This window comes from Dasypus novemcinctus, chromosome 16 (genome assembly GCF_030445035.2).
Source record: "Dasypus novemcinctus isolate mDasNov1 chromosome 16, mDasNov1.1.hap2, whole genome shotgun sequence".
NCBI lineage: Eukaryota > Metazoa > Chordata > Mammalia > Cingulata > Dasypodidae > Dasypus > Dasypus novemcinctus.
The window spans coordinates 42,500,782-42,525,237 of NC_080688.1; the positions used below are offsets into that span (position 1 = coordinate 42,500,782).

A 24,456-nucleotide genomic window follows, 5' to 3' on the forward strand; every position below is an offset into this window, starting at 1 on the left:
AAATTGGTTTTTTTCCTCTAGTCTCACAAGAAGAAAACTTAGGTTATTGATTTTAGATTTGCCCTTAAAAAATATATGCATTTACTGCTACAACTTTCCCCCTAAGCACTTATTTCATTGCATTACAAGATTTTGATAAGTTGTATTGTCATATTTTTATTTACCTGAAAATATTTTAACATTTCTCTTGTGATTCACTTTTTACCCCATGAGTTATTTAGAAGTGTGTTGTTTAAGTTCCAAACATTTGGAAACTTTCCAGCTATTTTTCTGTTATTGATTTCTGTTTAATTCCATTGTGGCCTGAGAAGGTATTTTGTGTGAATTCTATATTTTGTGCTTGATCTATCAATTACTGAAAGAAAGGTGCTGAAGTCTTCAACTATAATCGTAGATTTGTTGGTGTCTTCTTCCAGTTCTATCAGTTTTTGCCTCATGTAATATGCATTCTGTTTTTAGATGAATAAATGTCATGGATTATTATGTCTTCTTGGAGAATTGACCCCTTAATCATTATATAATTATTTTCTTTATCCCTGATAATTTTCCTTGTTCTGGAGTCTGCTTTCCTTGAAATTAATATAGCTACTCCAGCTTTCTTTCAATTAGTATTAGCATGGTATATCTTTCTCTACTCCATTTCTTTTAACCTGAGTCTTTATATTTAATGTGGGTTTCTTATAGGCAATATATGGTTGGGTCTTGATTTCTTATCTACTCTTACAAGCTTTGCCTTTTAATTAGTGCATTTAGAATATTTAAAGTGGTTATTTATCTAATTGGATTATCTATTATTTTCATAACTGTTTTATATTTTTTGCCTTTCTTCTTTGCTCCCCTCCTTTTTTCTGCCTTAACTACTTTTAACTGAGTATTTTATATGATTCCATTTATGTCCTCTCTTGACATATCAATTATGCTTCTTTTAAAAAATTTTCAGTGGTTGCCCTAGAATTTGCAATATTCATTTTTAGCTAATCTAAGTCCACCTTCAAATAATACCATAACACTTAACATGTAGCGTAGGTAGTTTAGAAAAGGGTATTCCCAATTCCTCCCTCCAATTCCTTGCAACATTGCTGCCATTCACTTCACTTATCCATAAGCTTTATTCCATATGTATCATTCACTTCACTTATCCAAGACATTGTTGCTATTCTGGCTTTAAAGAACAACCATCTTTCAGACCAATTAAGAGTAAGAAAAATAAAAGATTTTATTTTACTTTCATTTATGCTTTATCCAGTGCTCTTGCTTTCTTTATGTAGATCCAGATTTCTAACCTACAGCATTTTCCTTCTGCGTGAAGAAACTTTAATATTTTTTGCAGAACACTTCGGCTGGTGATGAGTTTTCTTGGTTTTTGTTTGTTTGAGAAATTTTTTTCTACTTCATTTTTTTTGTTTAGAGGCACTGGGGTGTAGACTTTTTGGTATTTATTCTGTTTGGTGTTCCTGGGGTTTCCCGGATCCAATGTTTAAGTGTCTGTCAACATTTTAAAAAACTTTTCAGCCATTATTGCTTCACATATTTATTTTTCTTCATTCTTATTCTTTTCCTTCTTATTATTCATATTTTACAATTTTTGAAATTGTCTGACAGTTCTTGGATGTTCTGTTGTGCTCTTAAAAATTTTTTTTTTCCTTTTACATTTCAGTTTGGGAAGTGTCAGTATTTCTATCTTCAAATCTTCACGTTCACTGATTATTTACTCAGTCATGTCAAGTCTACAGATGAGTCCATTTAAGGCAATCTTCATTTCTGTTCAGTGTTCTTTATTTCTAACATTTCCTTTTGATTTTTTTCCCTTAGCATTTCTATCTTTCTGATTATATTACTTATCTGTTTTTGTACGTTGTCTGCTCTTTCTCATTAGAACTGTTAACATATTAATCAAAGTTACTTCCAATTCCTTAGCTGATAATTTCAACATCTATGCCACACTTGAATCTGGTTCTCATAATTGCTTTGTTTTTTTTCAGGCTTTGGTTTTCCTACACTTTTGGCATAGCTCGTAAATTTTTGTTGAAAGTTGACAAGTTCTATTGAGTAATAGGATCTGAGGTAAAAAGGCTTTTAGTGTGAGGGTTTATATTAATCTGACCAGGAGTTAAGCTGTGTTTAAGGTTTGCTATATCTATGGGGATTAGAGGCTTCAAATTCCTCTAGTGTTCTTGTTTTCATCTCTCCTCTTGACTTTATGCTTCTCTAAATATGCCTGTTCTGAGAGGCGGCTCTTTCAACTCTACTTCCCTGTTATTATATTGAAGTCATGTGGAAAAGTGTGAGGGAGGGACAGTAACCTATAATCTTCTGATTAAATCTCAGTCTTTCAGTGGGCTCATGTTTAGGGACTGTGACCTCCACAAATGTTTCTCAAGTGGCATGGCTTTTCCCCATTGCTCTTCACTGCCTATCTGACTGCAGCATCCCAATTTAGTTCCTGGAAGGCCCTAATGGACTATCTCCCCCCTCACCTCCTATAGGAGACAGGGAGGCTAAAGGGTGCAGGAGTGGGAGAAATGTCCTTTCCCCAAATGGAATAAGACTCTAGCAAAGCTTTTTATCCTGAAGTGCAGGACTTTCTTGTGGAGAAGTTTTTCGGTGTATTTTACAATAATTACTCTTCCCCTATCCCCTGCCAGAGCCACGAGGGATCTTTATCAGATGTTAACAGTGACAACCTGAGTACCTGGCAGATTTCCTGGAAGTAAACCCCTTGAGAGTATGCACCACCCCCTATACTGTGGCCCCCGCTCTCATATTAGTCCACACTCCGCTTCCAGCAGTCTGTCCAAATTACCGTTTAAGTGTTCTGCCAGTTTATGGCTCCAGAGGACTTTGCTTCAGGTGAGCAGATCTTGGCTGTGTTTTTCTGTATTTGCCTGTCTCTCTAGATTTCAGAGTAATGGTTTGCCCTGTGACTCCAGTTCTCTGATGAGCACAAGAAATGTTGAGTTTTAGTTTGTCCAGCTTTTACATTTTGTATGGATGGGAGTGGCAACTTCCAAGCTCTCACACGTTGGAGCTGAAACTACAACTATGGTTCTATTTTTGTGAAAAAAGTTATATTCTACACTTACAAGGTATAATGTATCTAAAACTATAGGTTAGGTCAAGGTATTTGATAATGTTAGATAATCTCTCTTTTCACTGATTTTATTTGGTCTAGGAGTTCTGACAATTGCTGAGAGACAGGTGCTAAAAATCTCTAAATATGACTGTGGAATTGTCTGTTTCTCTGTATCATGCTAAATTTTGCTTTAAGTCTTGCTGTTTACTGGCTATTTCTCATGGGAAAGACCAGGGAGATTTTCTGAGTCTCAGTTTCTTCAGTGGAATATGTGACTCATAATATCTACTTCTTGATGTTGTTGAAATGTTTGATTTCATTTCATTGAAATAATTCATTTGAAAGCCCTTGATACACTTAAGGTACTATGAAATTTTATGGTATTATTATGAAGGAAATCAATCCTGAAGTTTACCGCAATGATTAACATAATGTTCTTTCAAAATTATATAGTAGAACGCCCCCCTCGCTCCTGAGGGTATAGATCTCTTGCTTAGAACAGACCCATCCTATGTAATAACGCAACTCTAGATTAATAAAAAACATCTGCCTTCCCTAGCTTCAGGGCATAGATACAAAAGTATCAGTGAACTGTTTGGTGTCAATGAAACGCATATGTACACCAATCAACTTACCTTGGTGCTTTCTTCTAATTCTTCTTAATGGCTATTGCAAAATTTCATTCTTTCCTCAAGTTCCACACTGCGTTTTTCCCAACTCACTCTCTGTTCTCTACTCACTGAAAAAAAATAGGCAATCTCCTGCTCACTAAACTTTCCTTCTTTCTTATAGTCTATAAAATGTTCATTTGATAATCTAGTCTAATCTTCCTAATTGCCTTTTGTATCTTCATCTTCTGTCACCTCCAGGACTTTCCTCTGTCAATCATTCCTCTCCCTGCTATGTTTTCAATTTCTTTATGTCTACTGACTATTTCTCCTTACATACACATCTGTTAAAGTCTCCCATCCTAAAATAAAACAAAACCCTTTAACTTCTATCCTAGTGTCCCTTTTTACAACCAAACTCCTTGAAAGAATAACCTATACTTTCTGTCTAAATTTCTCGCCTCTAATTTTCCTCCTTAATGAACCTGGTCCTATTCTCATAGGCCAAAATGTATAATTCCTTTAGGTTTCTATAACAGTAATTCAAGGTTTCTTATGGGTGATATAGTGTCTCCTAGGTAGTATCTGCAAATTTTAGGGTTCTTCCTTCCTCACCTCTCCTTCCAAGGTGACTTTTAAGTTCTGGGCTGCTTGAGTAGCATCATGATTTCTGTAAGGAAGTTCCTGGCCCAGAGCCTTCTTTTGGCCTGTGTTGTCATCTCCTAGTGGTCTACAACTCTACCATGGTTTCTGGAGGTGATGCCTGTTATACTGGCATCTTCTGAGAAGACTGTAATCATATCATAGTGTCTCTGGTCACTGATCCACATGTGTCATTCTGATCCCTCTGGGCTCCTTTAGGTCAGTTGGCCACTCTGTCTGGGGGACAGAGGGCACTGGGGATCTTACCAGCTTGCCTGTTGTTCCCTGGAAATTGGGGTCCATCCAAGGTTCTCTCTCCCAGATTTGCCTTGTCACCTACCATTTTGCTCTTCTGCAACTGCAGCACTTACTACTTGTTTAAATAATTGTTTAAGAATGTATATAGATAAAAGGAGGTATTGTTGCTATTGGAACTGCTTGCCAACTTCCTGGAATGAGGAAGTCATTTGGACTGTTATTCATAAAAGCCTTCCGATGTGATTTCAGAATATCATGAAGGGATGTGTTCTTTTAATCATCTTTAACATCTGTAAAGTTACAGACAGCAAACAATAGCTGTATGAGTCGCCTTTTAAAGGTTTAATTGTTGTAAAACCTCTTACCATTGGCCTTTCTTTCCTTTTTAGTACTGAAATGGAACTTATGGAGAACTAATACCATTTCCTGATTTTTCATATGAAAAAACTGAGGTCCATTGGGGGAAGTGACTTGTACAAAATTAGACAAACATTTGCATTTGTCCAGATCTCACAATTCCCAGACCAGAGCTCTTTGAAGTTCATTGTGTTGTTCCCTGGTGTCTTTCTTTCTTTCACCATGCAACTGCCAAAGAAATCTTTTTGGAACACTTCTTTGACCATGTCACTCTTCTATTCAAAATCTCTGGGCTCTCTCTTTAGATCAACTCCTAAGTCCAGCCATAAGCCCCCTTCTCTATTCCTTCAACCTCCCTTTCTTCTCCCCTAAATCATACTCTAGCTAATCTGGAATGCTTTCTTTTACAAGCAGCAATTCTATGCTTTCTCTTTAAAACAAACCAAAATGTTTTTTCTCTGCCTTGAAAGATCTTCTCTTCATATTCCACCCCCCGGTGAGAATCCCATGCAAGCTTCAAGATGTGTTTTGTGTGTATTATCCCTAAATTTATCCATTCAGGGATGTGATATCTCATTCCTTTAATTATCATAAAGCTTTTTTCATGTTATTGTATGGAATTTATCATATTCTGAGATTTTTTTGATGTTTGTGTTTTCCTTCCAAATTATGAGATCTTTGGTGCAGAATCTTATGTCTGCATATTGTCTATCTTCAATAGAGCTTGCATAATACAAAGGAAGAACTAAACATATCTTTTAAAAATTAAATAAAGTATAATGAAAAGATATAAAAAAAGAAATCAGTAAAAGCAAAGAAAGAATAATGTAAATTATACCCAAGATTTTAGTAGCTTAATTTTCTCTGAGTTTGTGCCATTAACTTAATTATTCAGAAAAAATAGAAAATTTGCTTTTGGAAAGAGTATCTTCAATTCAATTTTAGCTTCCTATCATAGGTAATTTGAAAAGGCTTTCAAATATTCCTATGAAAAATGAAAGAAAGTTACTGTTTATGGGATGCTTTTAATCTGGTTTATAGATAAGAAAACAGACTAGGTGGTCTTCATATTTATTCTTATTTTCTTCCTGGAAAACAATGCTTTTATCACATATATTAGATTAAGAAAAATGGATAAAAAATCAGCTCTAATCAAATGTGAGTTTTTCTTAAGGCTGGGGTTTTTTGGGGGGTGGAGGTTGTAATTTATAGTGAATTAAACATAAAATTCTCACATTTCAATTAAACAATTTGCCACTGATGTTATTTGAAGAGTCAGTATTCCTTTGCCATGATGTTTTCTTTTTAGTTCACATAAATTAAAATGTTAATATAAGACTGCTTGATGTTTGCACTACCAGACCATTGTCCACTGTTGCTAAATAACTGACCACAAAAAATTAAAATGAAAACAACAACAACAAAAATAAATAAATAACTGACCAAGTGGCAGGAAGGACTTATTTCTTCTTCTTTTTAAAAAAGAAGTCTTATTTCTAAGGGCTCTGTAGCATCTGAGATAAAAGCTGTGTACTGTTACAGCACCTTTTGCATGCCTGTACCAATTTGTGTGTGCCTGACAATTTAAGACACCAAGAAACATTGTGCAAATAATGGTTTCTGTTCTGTTTCAATATGAGCCTGGTTTTAGCTTATAAGAAAAAAAATGATTCTGTCAAGAGGAAGTAGTGTCTCCTGTGAATAGCTTTAAACTTTAGGTGTGCCTCTGCTCAGTTATTTCTTCTTTGGATTTATTATTTGTGTTCAAGTTTCACCTTCTTTTTGAACTAGAAACACAGAACACTGTTGAGCATTCAGCATGATATTAATTATAGAATAAAAGAATGGACTGAGATGCTTCCCTTACACAGTGCCCTCCCCCTACCCTTCCACTCCCTGCCTCCCCATGTAACTCCCACCAACAAGGAGATTTAAGAATGTGAGGAGCTTATTTGATAGGTTCCATTCATTCTGGTTGGCGTAGATGGAACCATTCCCTGCCAACAGGATGTCTCTAGCATTATTAACAGTTCAGGAAGGAGTCACGGTTTCCTTCACACAGTTCTGCTGTGGTTATTGTTTCCTAACGGGTAGAGTAAAGTCATGTTAATAGGAGTAAGCTTTGTCCATGTGAACTATACTGCACTCTGGGGGCGGGGCAGACAAACTAATAATGACTGGGGCAGGGGGTTCATGCTTTTAAGCAACCTAGAGGAAATTGTGCGCAGCTCCCCATAATAGAGAGAGTGAGCAGGAACCCAAGTATCCTCTGGTTTTCCCAGGTATCTTTCTCTCCAACTCACTCAACACACAAATGCCAAAGAAATCTTCGGTGAACATTGCTTTGATCATGTCAATTGACCACTAAATAAGCCACCAACTCCTGAATCCACTAAAACTCTTCCTCAACCCTTTGGACCAGAGTCCCTACTGTCTCTACCCTAGAATCAGAGAAAAGCTAACATTATCCTCCTAGTCAAAGCCTGCTGCTTTAAAATTTTAAAAGGCATGAGGGAATGAGAGTAAAATTTTAAGTTTTTTCCTGAGGGGAAAAGTATTTCCTGGGAGAATGGGTAAAGGACACTGATAATGGGGGCTTTCAGAGTTGCTGTGGGAGGGAGGCTGGGAAAGAGAGGGGCTGGGACAGCAACCAGAGCTTGAAAATTCCCAATCCTTCCCCTTCCCCACATCACTTATTGCTGCTATGTAAATGTACAAATCTGATCTTCTTATTCTGTATTGTTTTGAGATATTCATCTGAAAAATAATGGATTATACTTCTGTAAGGTCGGTGTATGTTTCATTTGATGTTGTTGTAGGTTGTGGAGGTTTCCCAAAGAGCAGAGCTTGAAACAACCCTCTTGTTCTATTACTTTTTAAGGGATGTGGTGGCTTTGTACTGGTTGGTACTATGAACCCAGTATTCTTTTCCCTGTAAGGTTCTGGCCTAAGGTTGACTACAGGAGACCCCTGGCAGGAGATCTGGATGATCAAAGTGAAGTAGAATGTTTATACTGTTCACACTAGGAAGGTGAGTGTAGCCTCAGGGCTGTTGCAGCCCATCCATATTGTCACTGATCTGCTGGCTCATCTTGTTGGCATGAGATAGCTTCTGGGCTTGCAGCCCTTCTGTTTCCTGTTGGATAGCCTTTAGCTTCTCCCACACCTGGGCCAGGTGCAGATTTAGGCCCATGACCAAGGGCACCAGCTCCTCTTGTAGGTCACTTGCATTAACAAAGTTGGAGGCTGGGAGGCAGTGAGAGATGGGTGTGGGTTCCAGTTTGTGCTTGCTGTCCTCCACCTCACATCCATCTTTCTTTCCTGACTGCCTACTCTGCTGACTGCAGGACCAGAGTCAGACACAAAAGCAACAGCTATATATATGGAATTCTATATCATTCCTAGTGGTTATTCTCTGATCAAGTCCTGACTGATACAAAATTGGGTACTGGAAATGATTCCAGAAGAACAGAGCCTTAAGAATGGTTTGTCTGGAATTGGCTGTCGTAACTGACTAGATTTAAAAGCATTAAAAATATTTCCCGTGGAAAGGGGGCCACTAGTAATCTCTTGCATGTGATGGCAAAACATTTAATTAAATTTTCATCTGTAATCAAGTGCCTGTAGAAGATATGACTTTAAGTGAACAAGTATTTGTGGTTATAGACCATTTTAATGGAAATAAGGAGTATAATGTAAACTATTATCCATGTGGTACAGTAGTGCTCCAAAATGTATTCACCAAATGCAATGAATGTGCCACACTGATGAAGAAGTTGATGTGGGAGGAGTGGGGTGACTGGGGGGTATATGGGAATCTCATATTTTTTTAATGTAACATTAAAAATAAATAAATAAAGAAAAAAAAGGGCATATAATAGGGTTGACTACTTGCTTCTAAGTATGCTGGAGAACTTGGGGAAAGAAAATAATGAGTTCCGTGTTTTAAATATCTAGCTCTGGATCCTCCTAAGGGACCTTATAGATTCCAGTAGGACAAATTGCTGCTCCTCCCAGGGTGGAAGAGGTCCTGTGCAATCAGCTGAAGCTAGGGAGCTTCTGGCTCTTTGTTAGTGCTTACTGGAATCACAGGGCTTTCAGTAGTGGAGGGGCTAGATTGTTTGGAAGAGTCATGCTGTTGGACCCGTACATAGCATTCACCCCTGTTACCACGGTTGTTGCGCTCATGACCTATGGCACTGGCACTGAAGAGGCCGAGCAGCCAGGTGAACTGATAACCACCCTGTTCATCTGATTGTTGAGGGCCTCCCTCTGGGTGGATGCTCTTGAGACAAAATGCTCTGCACTCTTTGTGCCTATTCCCACAGGTTCATCCACAAACATCGTCACAGATATCCTTTTCCTTAGTCTTTTAACCTTGTTCTTTAGAAGCTTTTTCTTGAATAAGCCAAGTCATTGGCCTTGGCCTAGAGACCTCTGTATTCCTACCCCTCAGGCCAATTCTCCCTCCAGGCAAAGGGGATTACCAAGGTATTTGCTTGCCACTTTGTCTTTTAGAGTGGTAATGGGGCAGGCAGCAGACTATTTTTGACTAAAACCAACAAATCACACCAATCCACTTGTGAACTAGACCCAGGTTATTTCCTCCTTCATTAGTTGGAAACCCCCTTTCAGACCATAGGAGTGAGCTGATGTAGAGGCATTCATGCAATAGACGGAGGTGACATGGGAACATGGGCCACCTAGTCTTTTGATTTACTCATACCGATGGAACTACTCAGCCTGAATGTCAATCTAACATTTCTGTTGTATAATGGATTGCTACCATGCACATCTGACCATTTAACTTGGTGGCCATGATAATATACCATTCTTAGTGAGAAGCTCCAAGTATTTAGATTCCCTACAGTCTGGTATAGTTTCTATTAGTGTCCAACAGTATTTTTCAAATGGAGAGTTGTCTTAAACTATTGAAGTCATGGCATTGCTCTAGAATCGAAGGAGTATATGCTGCAGCTCTCCTGTTGGTACTCTTCAGAAATTCTACACAAGCATCCTTACCCACGATAGAAACAACTGGTACCATCAGCATGCTGGGTCATTTGACCAAATCGTGGGCATCTTGCACCCCAGCCTGGACTTTCTTCCTCTCTTGGTCTGGGTCCCAATTGAACTGGAAGTCTTTAGAGAGACTCCCAACATGGATTAGACCAGTTTTCCCATGTGCAGTATTTTCTGCCTCCAAATTCCAAATACATCCTCCCAAAACCAAGTCTTCCTTTTAGTGGTAGGAGGTGCAGGCATAAAAAGTTATTTACCTTCGTGGGGCTGTCCCAGATTGTTGTAGCTCTATAGTCTTTGATGTGTCAGGCTCCTAAATTTTTTCTTGAGAATATTCTCCCACATAGTTGCACACATGAATCTCCCCAGGACATCTATTTCCTGCTCACCGGGGCAAATTAACCTGATGTTACCAATCTAGTGAGTCAATGAACTTTCTACAGAATGTCTAGACAGTCAAGGTCCCTATGGATTATACTACAACAAAAGGTGTGAGAATTAACATAGCCTTGGAACAAGACAGTAAATATTTCTATCTCTTCTGCATACAGGCAATCTATTTTCGATCTTCTCTATTGAAGGAGACGCATGCTTTCACCAGATCAAAAGCTACAAACCATATGTTAGAGGCTGTGTTGATTTGTTGCAACAAAGACACCCTGTTTGGCTAGCTACCACTGGGTTCAAATTACAGTAGCCTTTGCATAGACATAATGATGAGTATCACCCCTGCATCCTTTTAGTCTTTGAAGGCTAATCTAAACTAGGCCTGAGATATGACATTGCTTCTGATTTAGCATCTTGGCCAGGGTTGGAAGCAGTTTCAGAGAATTTCATTGGTGCTTAGCTACCTGTGATGACTTGGAGTTACGTACTTCAGAAAAACACGTCCTTAATCCATTCTTGTGGGTGTGAACCCATTGTAAATAGGTCTTTTTGATGAGGTTACTTCAGTTAAGGCATGGGTCAACTGAATCAGGATGGGTCTTAATCTTATTACTGGAGGCCTTATAGAGAAGGCCACAGAGAAAGAAGCCACAAGGAGCAATGAAACACAGAAGAAAAAGGAGAAGATGCCACCATGTGCACTGCTGTGTGACAGAAAGGACAAGGACCCTGGATTCTTGCAGCCAGCCCCAGAATACCACAGTCTTGGGGTGGGGTGGGGTTTGGACTTCTAGCCTCAAAACTGTGAACCAATAAATTATTGTTGTTTAAACCAGCCCATTGTGCGATAGTTGGTTTAGCAGCTAGAAAACTAAAACACTGTCATATGGCCATTACTCCACAGCTAAGAGGACAAATGTGAAGGTGCTGCCAGCAGCTATGTATGATCTGCCCCAATACAAACTCGGAGACAAAGGAAAAGAACACAGGATAGATCTGTCTGTGGAATGGTTGGACTCACTGAGAAAAAACTCTTAGGTCAGAACCACATTTCAGATCTTTTTTTCCCTTTCCCTGTGTGAGAACTGTGTTTGCCTTTGGTTAAGGGCTACTTTGAGAGATGTTTGTTGTTTCTTTGTCCTATTTGGTGTTCTTCAGGGCATTAAAGGATATTCCACTGAGAGGGTTGCATGGGCAAATGCATTTGGGAACTACTACTGTATGCTATTCCTCAGCCTTGAATATTCACAAGGTATTTTAATGTATTTTTTCCCTTTTAAAAACATTCAATAATGATACAAATACAACAACAAACCTCCCTTTCTAAAACTCACAATGAAATGCAGTAATACCTAACACTGCATATTACAATGATTCACCTTCCCCTTGAAGCTGCTGCTTGCCAAGGGTTATCATTACCTCACTTTCAGAAACAACTGTTGTGGCCCCAGTTGCCCAGAAAGAAGAATCTGAGGCAAGCGTCTTATGTTTGCTATTCCTATGTTAGGTAGTATGATCTCAGTGAGCGAGTGTAGGGGTTCAGGGGAGCAATCACGTAAGGGAGAAGGACCAATCTGAGCATATGATATCTAGCTGGAAACCTTACATGTAGGCTACTGCAGACAACCTGTAAAAGATCCCAGTCCTGTCTATTGAACGGAGAAAGGGGGAACGACATATCCGCATGGTCACATTTCCCATGTGTCAGAAGTTCACTCCACGAGGCATTAACTCCCCTCCTCTGACAGGATGCACGTGCACTGGGACCACGTTTTCTTTGTGGGATAGCTGAACCACAGCAGGCTGTGTGGGAACTGAAGCCAGGCAGGAGATGCAGCTCCTGTCAGATATCATCCAAAGAAGAGAGGAGAAAAACATGCCCTTTCCTCCCTTCCTTGACCTTCAATCTCCTGCCAGTGCTTTTCATCGTTTGAACCCAGCCAGAAGCCAGATGAATCAGGGGCCTGGGGAAATGCAGCCTGTAAGTGTGCTTTGATGCAGAGCAGAACAAGGAAGTGTGAGAAGTGAATCTAAGCCAGCAGGCCAGGGACAGACACAGCCAACAGAAGGGACTGAGAAAAGTTGTCAGTGCTTTCTGAGAAACTCTGCAGGCTGCAGCCAAGAGAACCTCACCTGGTGGGTCCTGCCTTCGTGGTTCACTGACTAGCAGGTAGAGCCTTATGACAGGGGGACCATTTGGGCCAACGTCCTTCCTCTTCCCCCAAACCCTCCTTAGGCAGGGTAGGTAGGGTATGCTCTCTGATGAGACTGAGCAGAGGGCCCCTGAATGACCAGATTGCACAATAGTAAGTATGTTTGCCAAGTGGATGCGTGGAACACAGAAAAGTAAAAGGCCCATTTTATAGACTCCATAAGATCACTTGCATTATTGGATTTGTCTCTTGCCATGAGTACAAAGTATTATATTAATCTTTCTGAGCCTCATTAAGTTTTGTGGAGGGTGGAGTACTGTGGCTCGGCAGATTACATGGGTAAGGAAGCATGGCAAGATCACAACAGGATGTACCTAGTAGGTACAGGATTGTGAACTCAACACTGGACATGAGTACGATTTGTCAGGAAGTCAGCGAGATGGAGCCTTGGATGTGGATGGTACCATTGATCATGTGTGAGCTAACAAAGTTGTTCTCCAGCCCCTCCCCTGCCTATTTCAAGTTTTGGAAATGCCCCACCACCACATTACTCCCAAGTTAAATTAGACCAATCATTCCAATTTGTGCTTTCAGTCGACACAGAGGTCACCTTTTCATTTTCCCCAGTCTTTTCTGCTAAGGAACAAATCCAGAATACTGCATTGGTTTCTGTCACCTATAGTGCAGTATCTAAGAATTTAGTCTTCCATTCTTCTGGCAGAGAAATTCCTATGTAATTCTCTTGAGTCTAGCATTTGTCAGTCTTAAAGATTAAAGCTCAGAGCTGTTAGTTCAGTCAGTCAACATACATTTGTTGAGTGTTGTCTCCACATTTGGTGTTGTGGGAAGGTACTGAGGAAAAATCAAGGAATGTGACAGAGACTCTCTTGGCCACTCAGAGCCTTCTTATTTTCCAGTAGGAACACCTGACTTTGGAAAGCTGTGGTCTGGGGGTCAGAAAAGGCTATTTTGAAGAATGACAGGAATTAGATCGTTTGTTAGTGTTCCAGGTCCAGGGAGCAGCACATGGAAGTTCCTGAGGCAGGGGAGAACATGGCTGCCCTGAGGAGAGATAATGTAAAGAAACGGGCTGAAGGTGAATGAGGCAACAGGTTTTAGTTTACTTATTTGTTTCTAGTTTGTGGTTAGGAAGTCATTATTTTTAACCATTACCTTATTGAAAAGAATCAACACTTAAAAGTCTCAAATACAATTAGATGCACATTTGTTGAGTAAGACAAGGTTTCTGCCCTAGGTAACTTAGAATCTTAACAGAAAAGATATGTTTCCATAGTATTATAATACAAGTCAGAATGTGCCTTAAAAGACAGAGTGCCATGTGAACACAGGGAGAGGGATGGGGATTCATTTTGCATTCAGTTCTTCAACAAATATTTAATGAGTGTCTTCTCTGGCATTTCAAAGAAGAGCAAGACACAGACTTGCACTTCAGGGCATTCAACCTACTAGGGGAGCCAGACACACATGTAAATGCCTGGAGTTCTATAAATGAGATGCACAGGCTATAGTGGGGGTGAAAGCAATAATTGCTATTTATTAAGCACTTATTAAATACTTTACAAGCATTTTTCCATTTAATTCTCACAATAAACTTATGAGGTAGGTATGGCTATCCTCATTTTTGAGGTGAGCAAACTAATACCCAGAGAAATTAGACAGATCTTAGAGGTCCTAGAATTTGGAAGTTGAAGATATGAAATTGAAACTTAGTTGTTATTGGTGACAAACCTCAGGCTCTTAACCATTGTAGCTTACTGCTTCCCAATAACACAAGGCTGCATCTCGCCCAAGTCCAGGCAGAGGTGGGGCAGCCTTCCTGGGCTGAGTTTCAGGATTAGGAAGCATTAGGGAGGTGAATGGCGTCGGCAGGCACTTCAGCAGAGGGGGCGCATGACTCAAGGACCAGGAGCCAGAAAATTACCACTGTGGGTGGATTCTGAGCCTTTCTGGATTGTTGGAGAGTGAGCAGCGAGGCAGGAGTTGATAGGAAATGTGCCTGGAGCAGCATTGGGAGGTGGCTCATGGAGGACTCTACATGTGCATTAGGTCACAGAATTGGATGATGGGAGTAAGTAAGGAGCTTTAAATGAGGAATGCCAGGGTCAGGTGTGTACTGTAGAGAGATTGTATGGAATAGAGAATTGCTTGAGGGGAACAAGGGAGGGAAAGCAGTTAGAATTATTGCAGTATTGTAGGCAAGAGTGGGTGAGGGTCTGAACTAGGATAGTAGCAGAATAGATGGGAGGAGTGGCAAGTTTGGGAAATACATAGGTTGTGAAGTTAGTGTTTATTCATAATTCTTTGACTGTATGAAGTGACTGCCAGGGAGAAGTCTAGGTTGATTCCTCTGGTCCAGACTTGGGAGACAGGGTGGATGGCTGGTGGTGCCACCAAATGAAGAGAAAGCAGGCTTCAGGGTTAGATGATGAGTTCATCTCTGGTCAAGCTAAATTTTAAGTTCCAATGGGATATCCAGGTGAAGATGGCCAGCAGACAATTGGAAATCTGAGTCAAAGTCCAGAACAGACATCTGGACTGGAGAAAGAGATTTGGGAGCCATCTGCTTCTGGCTGGAAGTTAATGCCAGAAAGTGGATGAGATTGTCCAGGCAGAGTGGGTGAGGTGAGCTGATTAAGGGATGTGCATAGGAGAACCTCTTGCTGGAGATGGCATGTGAAGTAGTCCTTAAAGAGGGTGGAGAAATGGACCTGCCAGGCAGTGAGAATAGTATGAACAAAGGGAAGAGTAAGCATAATAGTTAAATATGGCTGGACAATTGTGGGTTTGGTGCAGATACTGGGTGATTAAGCTGGGAAGGGATATTGCTGAGGTCCTTGAAGGCTAGACAGTGAGACACTTTGCAACAGGGTTTCCTGGGAGCAGACCAATCCCGTAGGATGTTCATTTTCAATGTGTGCAGAGTGGATTAAAGGAAGGAATGATGAGAGGCAGGGCTTCAGAGGCTATTGGCAATTGTTCAGGTGAGAGGTCATATGGCCAGAGCTGGGCAAATCATAGGGAACTATTAGTGGAAGGACACGAAATGGCTCTGTTTGTACGTCAGAGATTTAGAAGTGTTGGCAATGTCATATGGTACAACCTTATAGAAAGGCAAGGAGAGAAATTGTTTAATGAAGTCCAAGAAAATATACATTCTTACCAATTACACTAACTTGCAAAATATTTCCTGGGGCTCTTGCTCTCAAACTAATAATCCACATAGGAAATATTTTCCATTTTCAATCAGGACAATTTGAAAACTGCTTTTTATTTTTTATTGGAGAAACTCATACTGTCTTCACTTTGCTCAGTGTGAAGTTAAGTTGCCAAAATTGCCTTCAGGACACATTTGTCTTTTGTGTTTCAAACAGAGGCAAGTTTCCACTTCCCCATTTCATCCTGAAAGCTCTCAAAAAGTTTGGGCAGTGCTGTCTGTGCCCATAACTCACTTAATCATTTCAGCTCTAATTCTTGCAGTTGGGAGACATCAAGTGCCAAGTTTCTGCTTTAGCATAGGTCAAAATCCCACGGAAGACTTTGGTAAAAATACACGCTGATCCATCTCTGATGTAAAACTCCCCAGCTTTTCAACAAAGTGACAGAATGAAACGGGCAGGCTTTATTATTACCTATAATAGACCTTAATTAAAACAAAACTACACATAAGTGGTTCTCAGACTTAGCTGTATGTAAGAATGGCTTGAGGAAATTATTAAAAAGTAAAATTCCCACATGGGTTTCACATAGATTCTGTTTCAGTGTATCTTGGGTGGTGTCAAGGAAATTTGGTTTTAACAAAAATTTGGGTAACTCTGATTCCTGTGGTCCATGCACCAATTTTTGAGGAACTGGTAAAGTAAATCAGTTCTAATTTTGTTAAGAATAATTACAATCAACCTGGTAACATTGCTATTTAAATAGATAAATATTCTAGCATTCTGAGTCCCTTTTAGTTCATAATGTTTCAGAAAAACATTTTATCTAAACTTCTGAACTATTTTGAGGGAATCAGTGGATGAAATTAGGTAGTACATAGTTTGCTGCAAGATTTCTGCTACCTGGGGGCAAAAGTCATGGATATTCCTTCCCACATTGACATTTCTGCTTTCTCCAGCTCTCCAAGTAATGAAGAGAGTGGCAGGATAAGAGGAGGAGAAGGAAGGAGAGGAGGACAAGGAGCTACGTAAAGCACTAAGAGGCCAAGGGAATGAAGTATCACTGGGGATGCTAAAGTTGTCCAGGATAAGAATGGGAACTGGGATGGAGAGGAGTGTGATGAGCCAGAGAGAAGAACCTTCAGAGGAAGCTGAGAGGTAGAGAATTTTCAGAGTCGAGGAAGGGGTGAGTAAGCCCTCAAAAACAGGAGGGGTGTTGAAGGCAGGTTGTAAGAAAGCAGTCTAGGTTCTGCAGTGGGAGACAGTTTCTTGCCCCTGTGGAACACTGAGGTTCCAAGGGCATGGGAGAATAATTCATCTTTGCTGAAGGGGAAGAGAAAGCATGTTCCTGCCAGGCAGGCCCAGTGGCTGAGAAAGAAAAATGCCAAAGAAAGGGCCTGGATTTCTCCCAACACTCTTCTTTGTAGGCCAAAAGAGACTTGCTTCTATAATCAATGAAATATTGTTTGAAGATTCCATGGAACATAAGACCAAAGGAAAAGGAAAATCTTGAGTGAAAAAAACGAAACTAAGACTGTAACAACCTCTCTATTACAAGAGCAAATATGGTCAAAAGAAAATGCACAGCTGTCACTTCTCCTTTGGTACCTGGGTAGATGGACAAACACACTTCAGAGCAGGAGTTGAAAATGTAGGGACAGAAATTTCCTCTCATTAATGAAGGAACCCCAATTTTAAAATGTTGGCAATGAATTCAAATACTAAACAAAAAGCATCGTAGGTCAAACCAAACATATCTGTGTCCAGATCTGGCCCACAGGCTGCCAACGTGTGTTCTCAGCTTCACAGCCAGAGAACCCTTGGCTTGTCATGAATGTCCCTGACCCTCCGTTTTCTTACTCACAACATGGTGGGTGGAAAAATGCCTAACGTGCATTTTGTTTTGGTAGGGACTGGGACTATCTATATTCTTCATGTCATTAAAAGAATGTTTGTAGCTTTCCAGTGTCTGCTACCTCAAAGGTGCTCCGTACTTGAATCTTTTTTGACCACAATCATGTACTTTTTTCTCAATCTTTTCTTCTAAACCATAGCAAAACAAATACTCATAGAAATATAAAAGACTGCTGTTTCCACAGCTATACTTCAGGTAATGGGTGTCTATAAGTGTCTATTAACATAGACAAAGTGTGTCTGACATCTCTCCCCCCACCTGCCCTGCTCTTTAGATCTACCGATCCTATAGATGCCCAAAAGTCATAAGACAAACATATACACACCATGCATTGCTTTGCTAGATACTATGCCAAGTGGAATCGAACAGACCAAGTTCCCTTTCCTTGAAAAAACATGAGATGAAAACAGGGATTATATAAATATTTAAAGAGAGGTGAATACCAAATGAACAAATAAATGAATGAAACTGTGTGTGTGTGTGTGTGTGTGTGTATATATATATATGAAAGGAATACCTGCATTTATTGGTAAAAGAAGAAGAATCTGATATCAGGGGGAAATTATCTTGCCTTTTCCCAGTGATCAGAGAGTTCATGAAGAGATGAGATTTTCAGTTATTTGAATAATTTAAAGAGATTTCTTGGTGAGTGAACATGAAATGAATGTCTAGAGATAGAGAGAAGAGAGCGTTCCAAACACTGTGTAAGATATGAGGAGAGGTTCACAGATGGAAGATGATTGCTCAAATGAACTTTGACTTCATTTGTCTAGAAGATTATGATCTCAGTGAAGAGTCAGACGACAAAATAATGTGAGGCAACAACTTTCTGTTGAGTTCCCCAGACTTGTCCTTTCTCAGCTACTGCATCCCACAGATTGAGGGAAAGCCTGCTCTCTTCTAGCTGACGGCATGTTTATCTTGACTTTGTTCAGGCTGTTTTTCAGTTGGTTCAACTCAACATTCTACTCTATCCTTTTCTATAAGAGCCAGCTTCCCAATCTTCCTAATGTTGGGGACAGGATCTCAGGAAAAAGAGGCAATGCGAAATTGCTGAGTTTCTAGAAGTAGGCATAGAAGTTTCACAATGATGACCATCTACAGGAGCAGCAAAATGACTGTGTGGGAAAAAGTGGTCCAGGCACTCTCCTTCTTGGACTATATTTCTCTCGATCTTGCCTGCTTTCTTGTCAATTGAGATTTTGTTTTTTTTAGACTAAATTTGTTCCAGGGACTTTTTGTCTCTTTTTAAAAATATCCTGTCCCATGATCAACTAGGGATTTAAAAAAAAAAAAAAAAAAAAGGGAGAAGCCTAATTTCTTCCAAAATCTTTGAAGTTGTCAGTTTAATGCTGCAGGAGTGAGGGTCTAACCTGCTTTAAAATGAGATAACTAACTAGCTAAGTATATTCATACTACATACTTGTATCAAAAAAGAGTTTCAGGATTCCAGTATATTTCTTGCCTTCAGTTGTTCTGAAGATAGGTAAGAGGAAATAAACGTAATTATTTAAGTTATAATATTCCAAGAAGAGAATTTGGTAGCAGTATTTGCTATATGGAATCATCCTACTTAAAAGCGGTGTCACTTTAGGCAAGTAGTCAACCACTCTGTGTTTTAGTTTCCTTTATTATATTTGCAGGAGGGCCTTGTAATGGCGCCTACTTTAGATTGGCTATGGAGACTGAGCAAATTAATACATGGAGAGCACTTAAAGAGTGCTGGATACATAGCAAGGATTGAATAAATGCTGGCTCTGATTATGGATATATTGTAATGATTATGATTATGACTGAGATTTAGAAGGTATGATTAAAGGTGAAACCAAACTGCGATAGCCATAGTCTAAGGTTCTTAGGTGGGTAAGCTACTTCTAAACTCCTTTGGCCAACCATTCTTCAAGCATCAGGACATGAAGGGGATGTCAGCCATAGGCAAAGCTGTGGCTATACCATGCTTTATGCAGACCCAGAAACCTGGGGCCTGGAGATACCTCAGGAGGACAAATTAAAACCCCAGCCTATGAATCTCAAGTTCTCATTCCACAAGATCTTTATAAAGGAAACTCTAATATTCCAAATTTCTGCCTCTGCTTCTATATTCCCTTCACCTAAACACCTATGTATTTTAAGACAACACCTTCTTGAAGAATAATTATTCATGAATAAGGTGTAAAAGTCTTTTTCTTCTTTTTTAGTTATAAATGGTGTTCAAGTAGTTTCCAGATTGCTAGAGGATATTTTTTCTAGTCAGTAAAGCTAACACATTCTCTTGTAAAGCTAGAGAACTTAGCAAGTGGTCTCCAAATTTCCATCGGCATAATGGATATTTCCCAACCCGTATGAGAAAATGAGAATGTGGGGGCCCTGTATGTACAGTTCTGTTGATGTTTATGGCAGTTTCTGGGCACAGGCACATCAATTCTGCATTTCTCCAGCTAGTTTACCAGGTTAAATGAGTGTCGTTTTGGATTTAATTGCCAACGTGTTACCTGAATAGTAAATTTTAAATAGGGTCTAACAAACTGAAGGGTCTGCCCAGTGTGTTACTGCAGCCTATAAAAACAAACAGGATCCTTGGGGTTTAATTAGAGGACTTCTAATTACACCTACAGCGTACTAAGGTTTAATTTTGAATACTAGACATTTGGGAGATGAGTCCAGATCTGGTCACTTGCCTTGAGGACACAAATCCACAAAATTGTGACCATCCAAAGGAGCAGTGCTGCTTGCACCTGAGATTTACACAGAGGTAGAAATGACAAAGGTGACGTTAAATGACATTAGCTGGCCTGCAAAGCAGAACAATTCAGGGGAGAGAAATATAGTGAGTGCTGAAATCCACAAGGAATCCAGGATATAGCTGGCTGTTTTGGCCCTAACTAGTAAAGAAGAAAGCATGTAAAATGAAGAGCAGGTACACAATAAGTTTGTTCTTCCTCAGCAAGATCAAGCAGGCTTCTGCAGCTCACAACCAGGATGTCAGGATATTCCATCTTCTCCCAGTACATTAGAAGTGTTAATAAGAGAGTTAGGATTCTTATTTCCCATTTTTTTCTCCGAAGCCATGAGTAAAAAGGACAACTTGCTTCTCAGATGGCTTTAAGAATACATTTGAGAAAATGACCTTTATCTTTTATAGCAGATGCCATCTAAAACTAGTTTTGTGTTGTCTAGGAATAATTTCAGACTTCTTGGCATATTTTCTATCTCTCCCCATAAAAAGATAGCTTCAATGTCTCCAATTTTCTAAGCATCCACCCTACATGATGTAGCCAAATTTAAAATTAGACAATTTAAATGATTCTAGAGTAAAAGTTCTTAAAAAAGAGAGAGCACAGCTTAAGGGCATGACCTTCAGGCAGGAGTAAATGGAGTGAAAAAGTAGTAAAAGGTTGGTTTAGAAGGTTTAATACTTATGATCAGGCAGCCTATTGTCCTTTCCTTAAGAGACAGAGCTGGGGCAATGTAGGTGTGGTCAAAAAGTGAAGCAATTCATGAATACTCAGCCATGAAAGGGAAAATCACAATGAGGTGACTATGACTATAATCATTCTGGTCTATTAATATTTAAAAATTAATACCTTCCTTCCTTTGAGAAGCATTCTGGACATTTACTGACAAAAGGAATAGTTTGCGAAGAGGAACATGTTCAAGAAAGGCATTTAAACAGGATTTGAATGACATGTGGTTTGCTTAACTCAGGGTAATAGTCCACTAATTAAAATATGTTTCCCATCTGAATGTGTCTTCTCATTTAGGGTCCTTTGGAAAAAATTTCCAAAATGCAGTACAACTTTTCATACGGGAGACACATGGTCCTGTTTTCCAAAGACTTTGATTTAATATTTGGATGCAATGGTATTTTTTTTTTTTTTTTAGAATAGACTATTTAAACTTAAAAAGAAAATACCTTAATTTGTTTATGCATAAGCCTATTAAAAATGTTTCTAGGGGCTCTTGTTATGTTTATTCTCTAGAACATAACCTATCTTTGAAGTGGTATATTAGTTTTTAAAAAGTCATTCCCAAGCTGAATAATTAGACTCCGAAAACAAAAGCAATTCTTAGAGGACGTTCCACATACAAAGCTATGCACATAATGCTTCGATTCAAGTAATATTCTTATAAAACTTTGTTATTGTTTGAGGCCTACGCTCAGAGTGGCAATTTTTGTTTTTGATGATTATTCCATCCTGAAACAATTTCCCCCCTGCCCAATTAAACCAGAATTAGGAGCACATTTATATCTGACAAGCCTTCAAGTTCTCAACCTCTTGATTCAGAAATGAAGACCTTTAGTGGTGTGTTCTCTTTGTCTCTCTGTAGAAAGCTCAAAAGAAAACAGAATCAATTCCCTTAAGTTGTTTTGGAAGAGGAAAGTTGCTTTTGTTGGTTTGATCTTAGTATGTTGTGTATTTTTTTATTGGCTGTTGACTGTAAAAAGCCATAGCTTTGTCTGGCTTTTTGATTATATTCTCATATTGTAAATCACATAATGCCTTCCATCTAAATTGAAATGCTTATGTCCAAAATATCAGTTCAAAATTGATTTATCATTACAGTTGATAGAAAGATTTCCAGGATATTTTAAAACTATCCAGTGGTTTGATTAATATACCATAGATTGTTAAAAATATAGTCATGCACTTTAGACAAAGGATTCTTAGAAATAAATGTACATTCATGCTATTTTAGATCCCCTTTCCTACCATTGCAAGAGGCTGTCTTAGCTAATGTAACAGCTGGCTAGATTATTGCTTCTACAATATAATCCAAAATGCAAAAGCAGCTTTTTTTCCAAATATTTTGGAAAAACACAAATTGTTTCCATGTCTCCTTTTGGTGATTTCCCTATAATTTTGTGCCAATTGACATCATATTATTTGGTAAAAAAATCTTCATCAAATCAAGACAACTGCACTTAGATTAATTTCTTGCATACAGAGAATTATAGTAAAATTACAGTTATGACTCAAGGCCATCATCATTAAGTAAATGCAAGTTTTGGAAAATGAGTGCAAACTATAAAAATGGTGTCGTATAATTAAACATCAAATAGTCCAAGTGATAAAAATCATAGATTAACTGTCTCTCAGTTCTGGTCAGATCCTTTAAATACTGTCTCACAACTTGAGCATTGGTTCTTTCATCAGAAGAGTGCCTGTCCTTAAAGTTTGGAAATTTCAGCTCTTTTGGCGCACCAATTAGTTGTAAAAAGTAATTGGTATCTTCTTCCAAAGTTTCAAATTTCCCTACAAAATTGTAATTGATCAAACATGGATAGCAGAGTTTGCTGACCTTTTCCCAGTGAATGTCCATTCCTACTGGACGGTGGGAATCCAGCAAATAGTGGATGAACTCTTTGAATTTGACTCCAGATCCATTATTTAATTCTTCTTCACAGGCATTTGGCCGATATTTCTTTATAATTGCCTTTCCAAATACTGGATGGTAGTAACTATTGGGGTGTTCAAATTTGTCCCTAAATGCAGACACTAATCTTTCCATAGGATCACGAACAAACACAGCCTTGGTGTAGGTATTTAAACGAGTATATATTCCTTTTAAGTCAAAGCTATCTAGAGTTTTCAAATGCTTTCCATAGTGGACAGCATCATGGGAGATATTGTATGCAGAGGAAGCCAATCCATTTAGTACCATCAGGGTTCTTTTCCAGTTGGAACAGCCAGCCTTTGGTACTTCACAATATAAGATTTTATATTTATCTTCCACGTAGATTCTGGATACCATATGAAAAGATTGGAGACGACTTACTTCATCATATTTCCTGCAAAACTCCTGAAGGAAAGATTTGCGTTTTTCTTGGGTTGCAGCAGTTTTCTTCCATTTGTTGTCTTTGAGTAAACTTTTGTTTAGAGGGTTAATATCCAATGGCCAACTCATTTTGCTGAACTTCTTGAAAAAGTTCTTGGGTCCTTGATGTTGTTCCATCAACGTAGTTGTCAGTGACCCTGTAGTCTTACCCAAAGCCTCATCCTCTCTTTGTGAGTGGCTGGTCTTTGTTAATATCCCAGTAGAGCTCTTAGAGTTGACTAGACGACTTTCCCTTTTTTCTGTTGGGTCATCAGACATGTGGAACTTGGGGTTCTGTTGAAATAGAGAAGATATATTTCAAGTATATTCATAAATATGGGTGTACTAGATAAGAAACTTAACATATTTGTTTAAAAATTCCATAGAGGAGAATATATTTCACATAAAACTGCCAGAATGGTTTAGCAATTCATGCAGAAAACATATTTTGTAGTAAGCTTCTTCACAGAAACATAATACTTAAAAATGACATCAATAAGATGGAGGGGAAAGGGCCCTGGAATTTTGTCCTGGCTTTGTAACTCTATAGAATGTAATTCAGTCATACAATAGGTCAGTGATACTTGAACTATTAAGGAGTGATATCCTCAAGTACTAATTTTGTTAGTGCATCTGAATCTAAATATGCAATGTAGCTGTCTGTGGCTTACGTTTTTTGTTGTATTTGGGGGCATTCTGAAATGTATGGGACAGTTCAATATCATAAATTACAACTTAAAATTGTAGCAAAGCTAATTATAAAATCTTGATGAACATTTCAGTTTTTCAAGCATTTGTAAAAAGTGATATATTTTCCCCTTGAAAATGTTTTATTTTTCTAACTTCATTTATCAGCATAATTTAAGTACTATAAACAGAATACCACATAGTATCATTCATGTATGAAACTGTCCCTCATTCCCAACTGAGGAATGACTAGGGAATCCAAGAAAGTCTATTTGATGTCCTACTATGTAGAATTGTGTCAAAAGTAGAATAAGGATAATTACACATAAAAAAGTAGAATGAGAGTTTAGTTTTCCTGTCA

At 38.8% G+C, this 24,456-nt stretch overlaps 1 protein-coding gene across 4 annotated transcripts in view; it reads right to left on the bottom strand.

Annotated features, from left to right (window-relative positions):
- The window catches only part of LOC101429008 (aquaporin-4), a 340,557-nt gene that overhangs the window by 48,206 nt on the left and 267,895 nt on the right, over positions 1–24,456 (bottom strand). For 2 of the 4 annotated variants that reach the window (XM_058277569.2, XM_058277570.2), the window contains one exon: positions 21,717–23,702. The exons of the other annotated variants lie outside the window; for them this stretch is intronic. In XM_058277569.2, coding sequence (XP_058133552.1) covers positions 22,617–23,702 — 1,086 coding nt within the window. In that variant the 3' untranslated portion in view covers positions 21,717–22,616. Of the gene's footprint in view, positions 1–21,716; positions 23,703–24,456 lie in introns of those variants that run through there. 4 annotated transcript variants of the gene reach the window in all.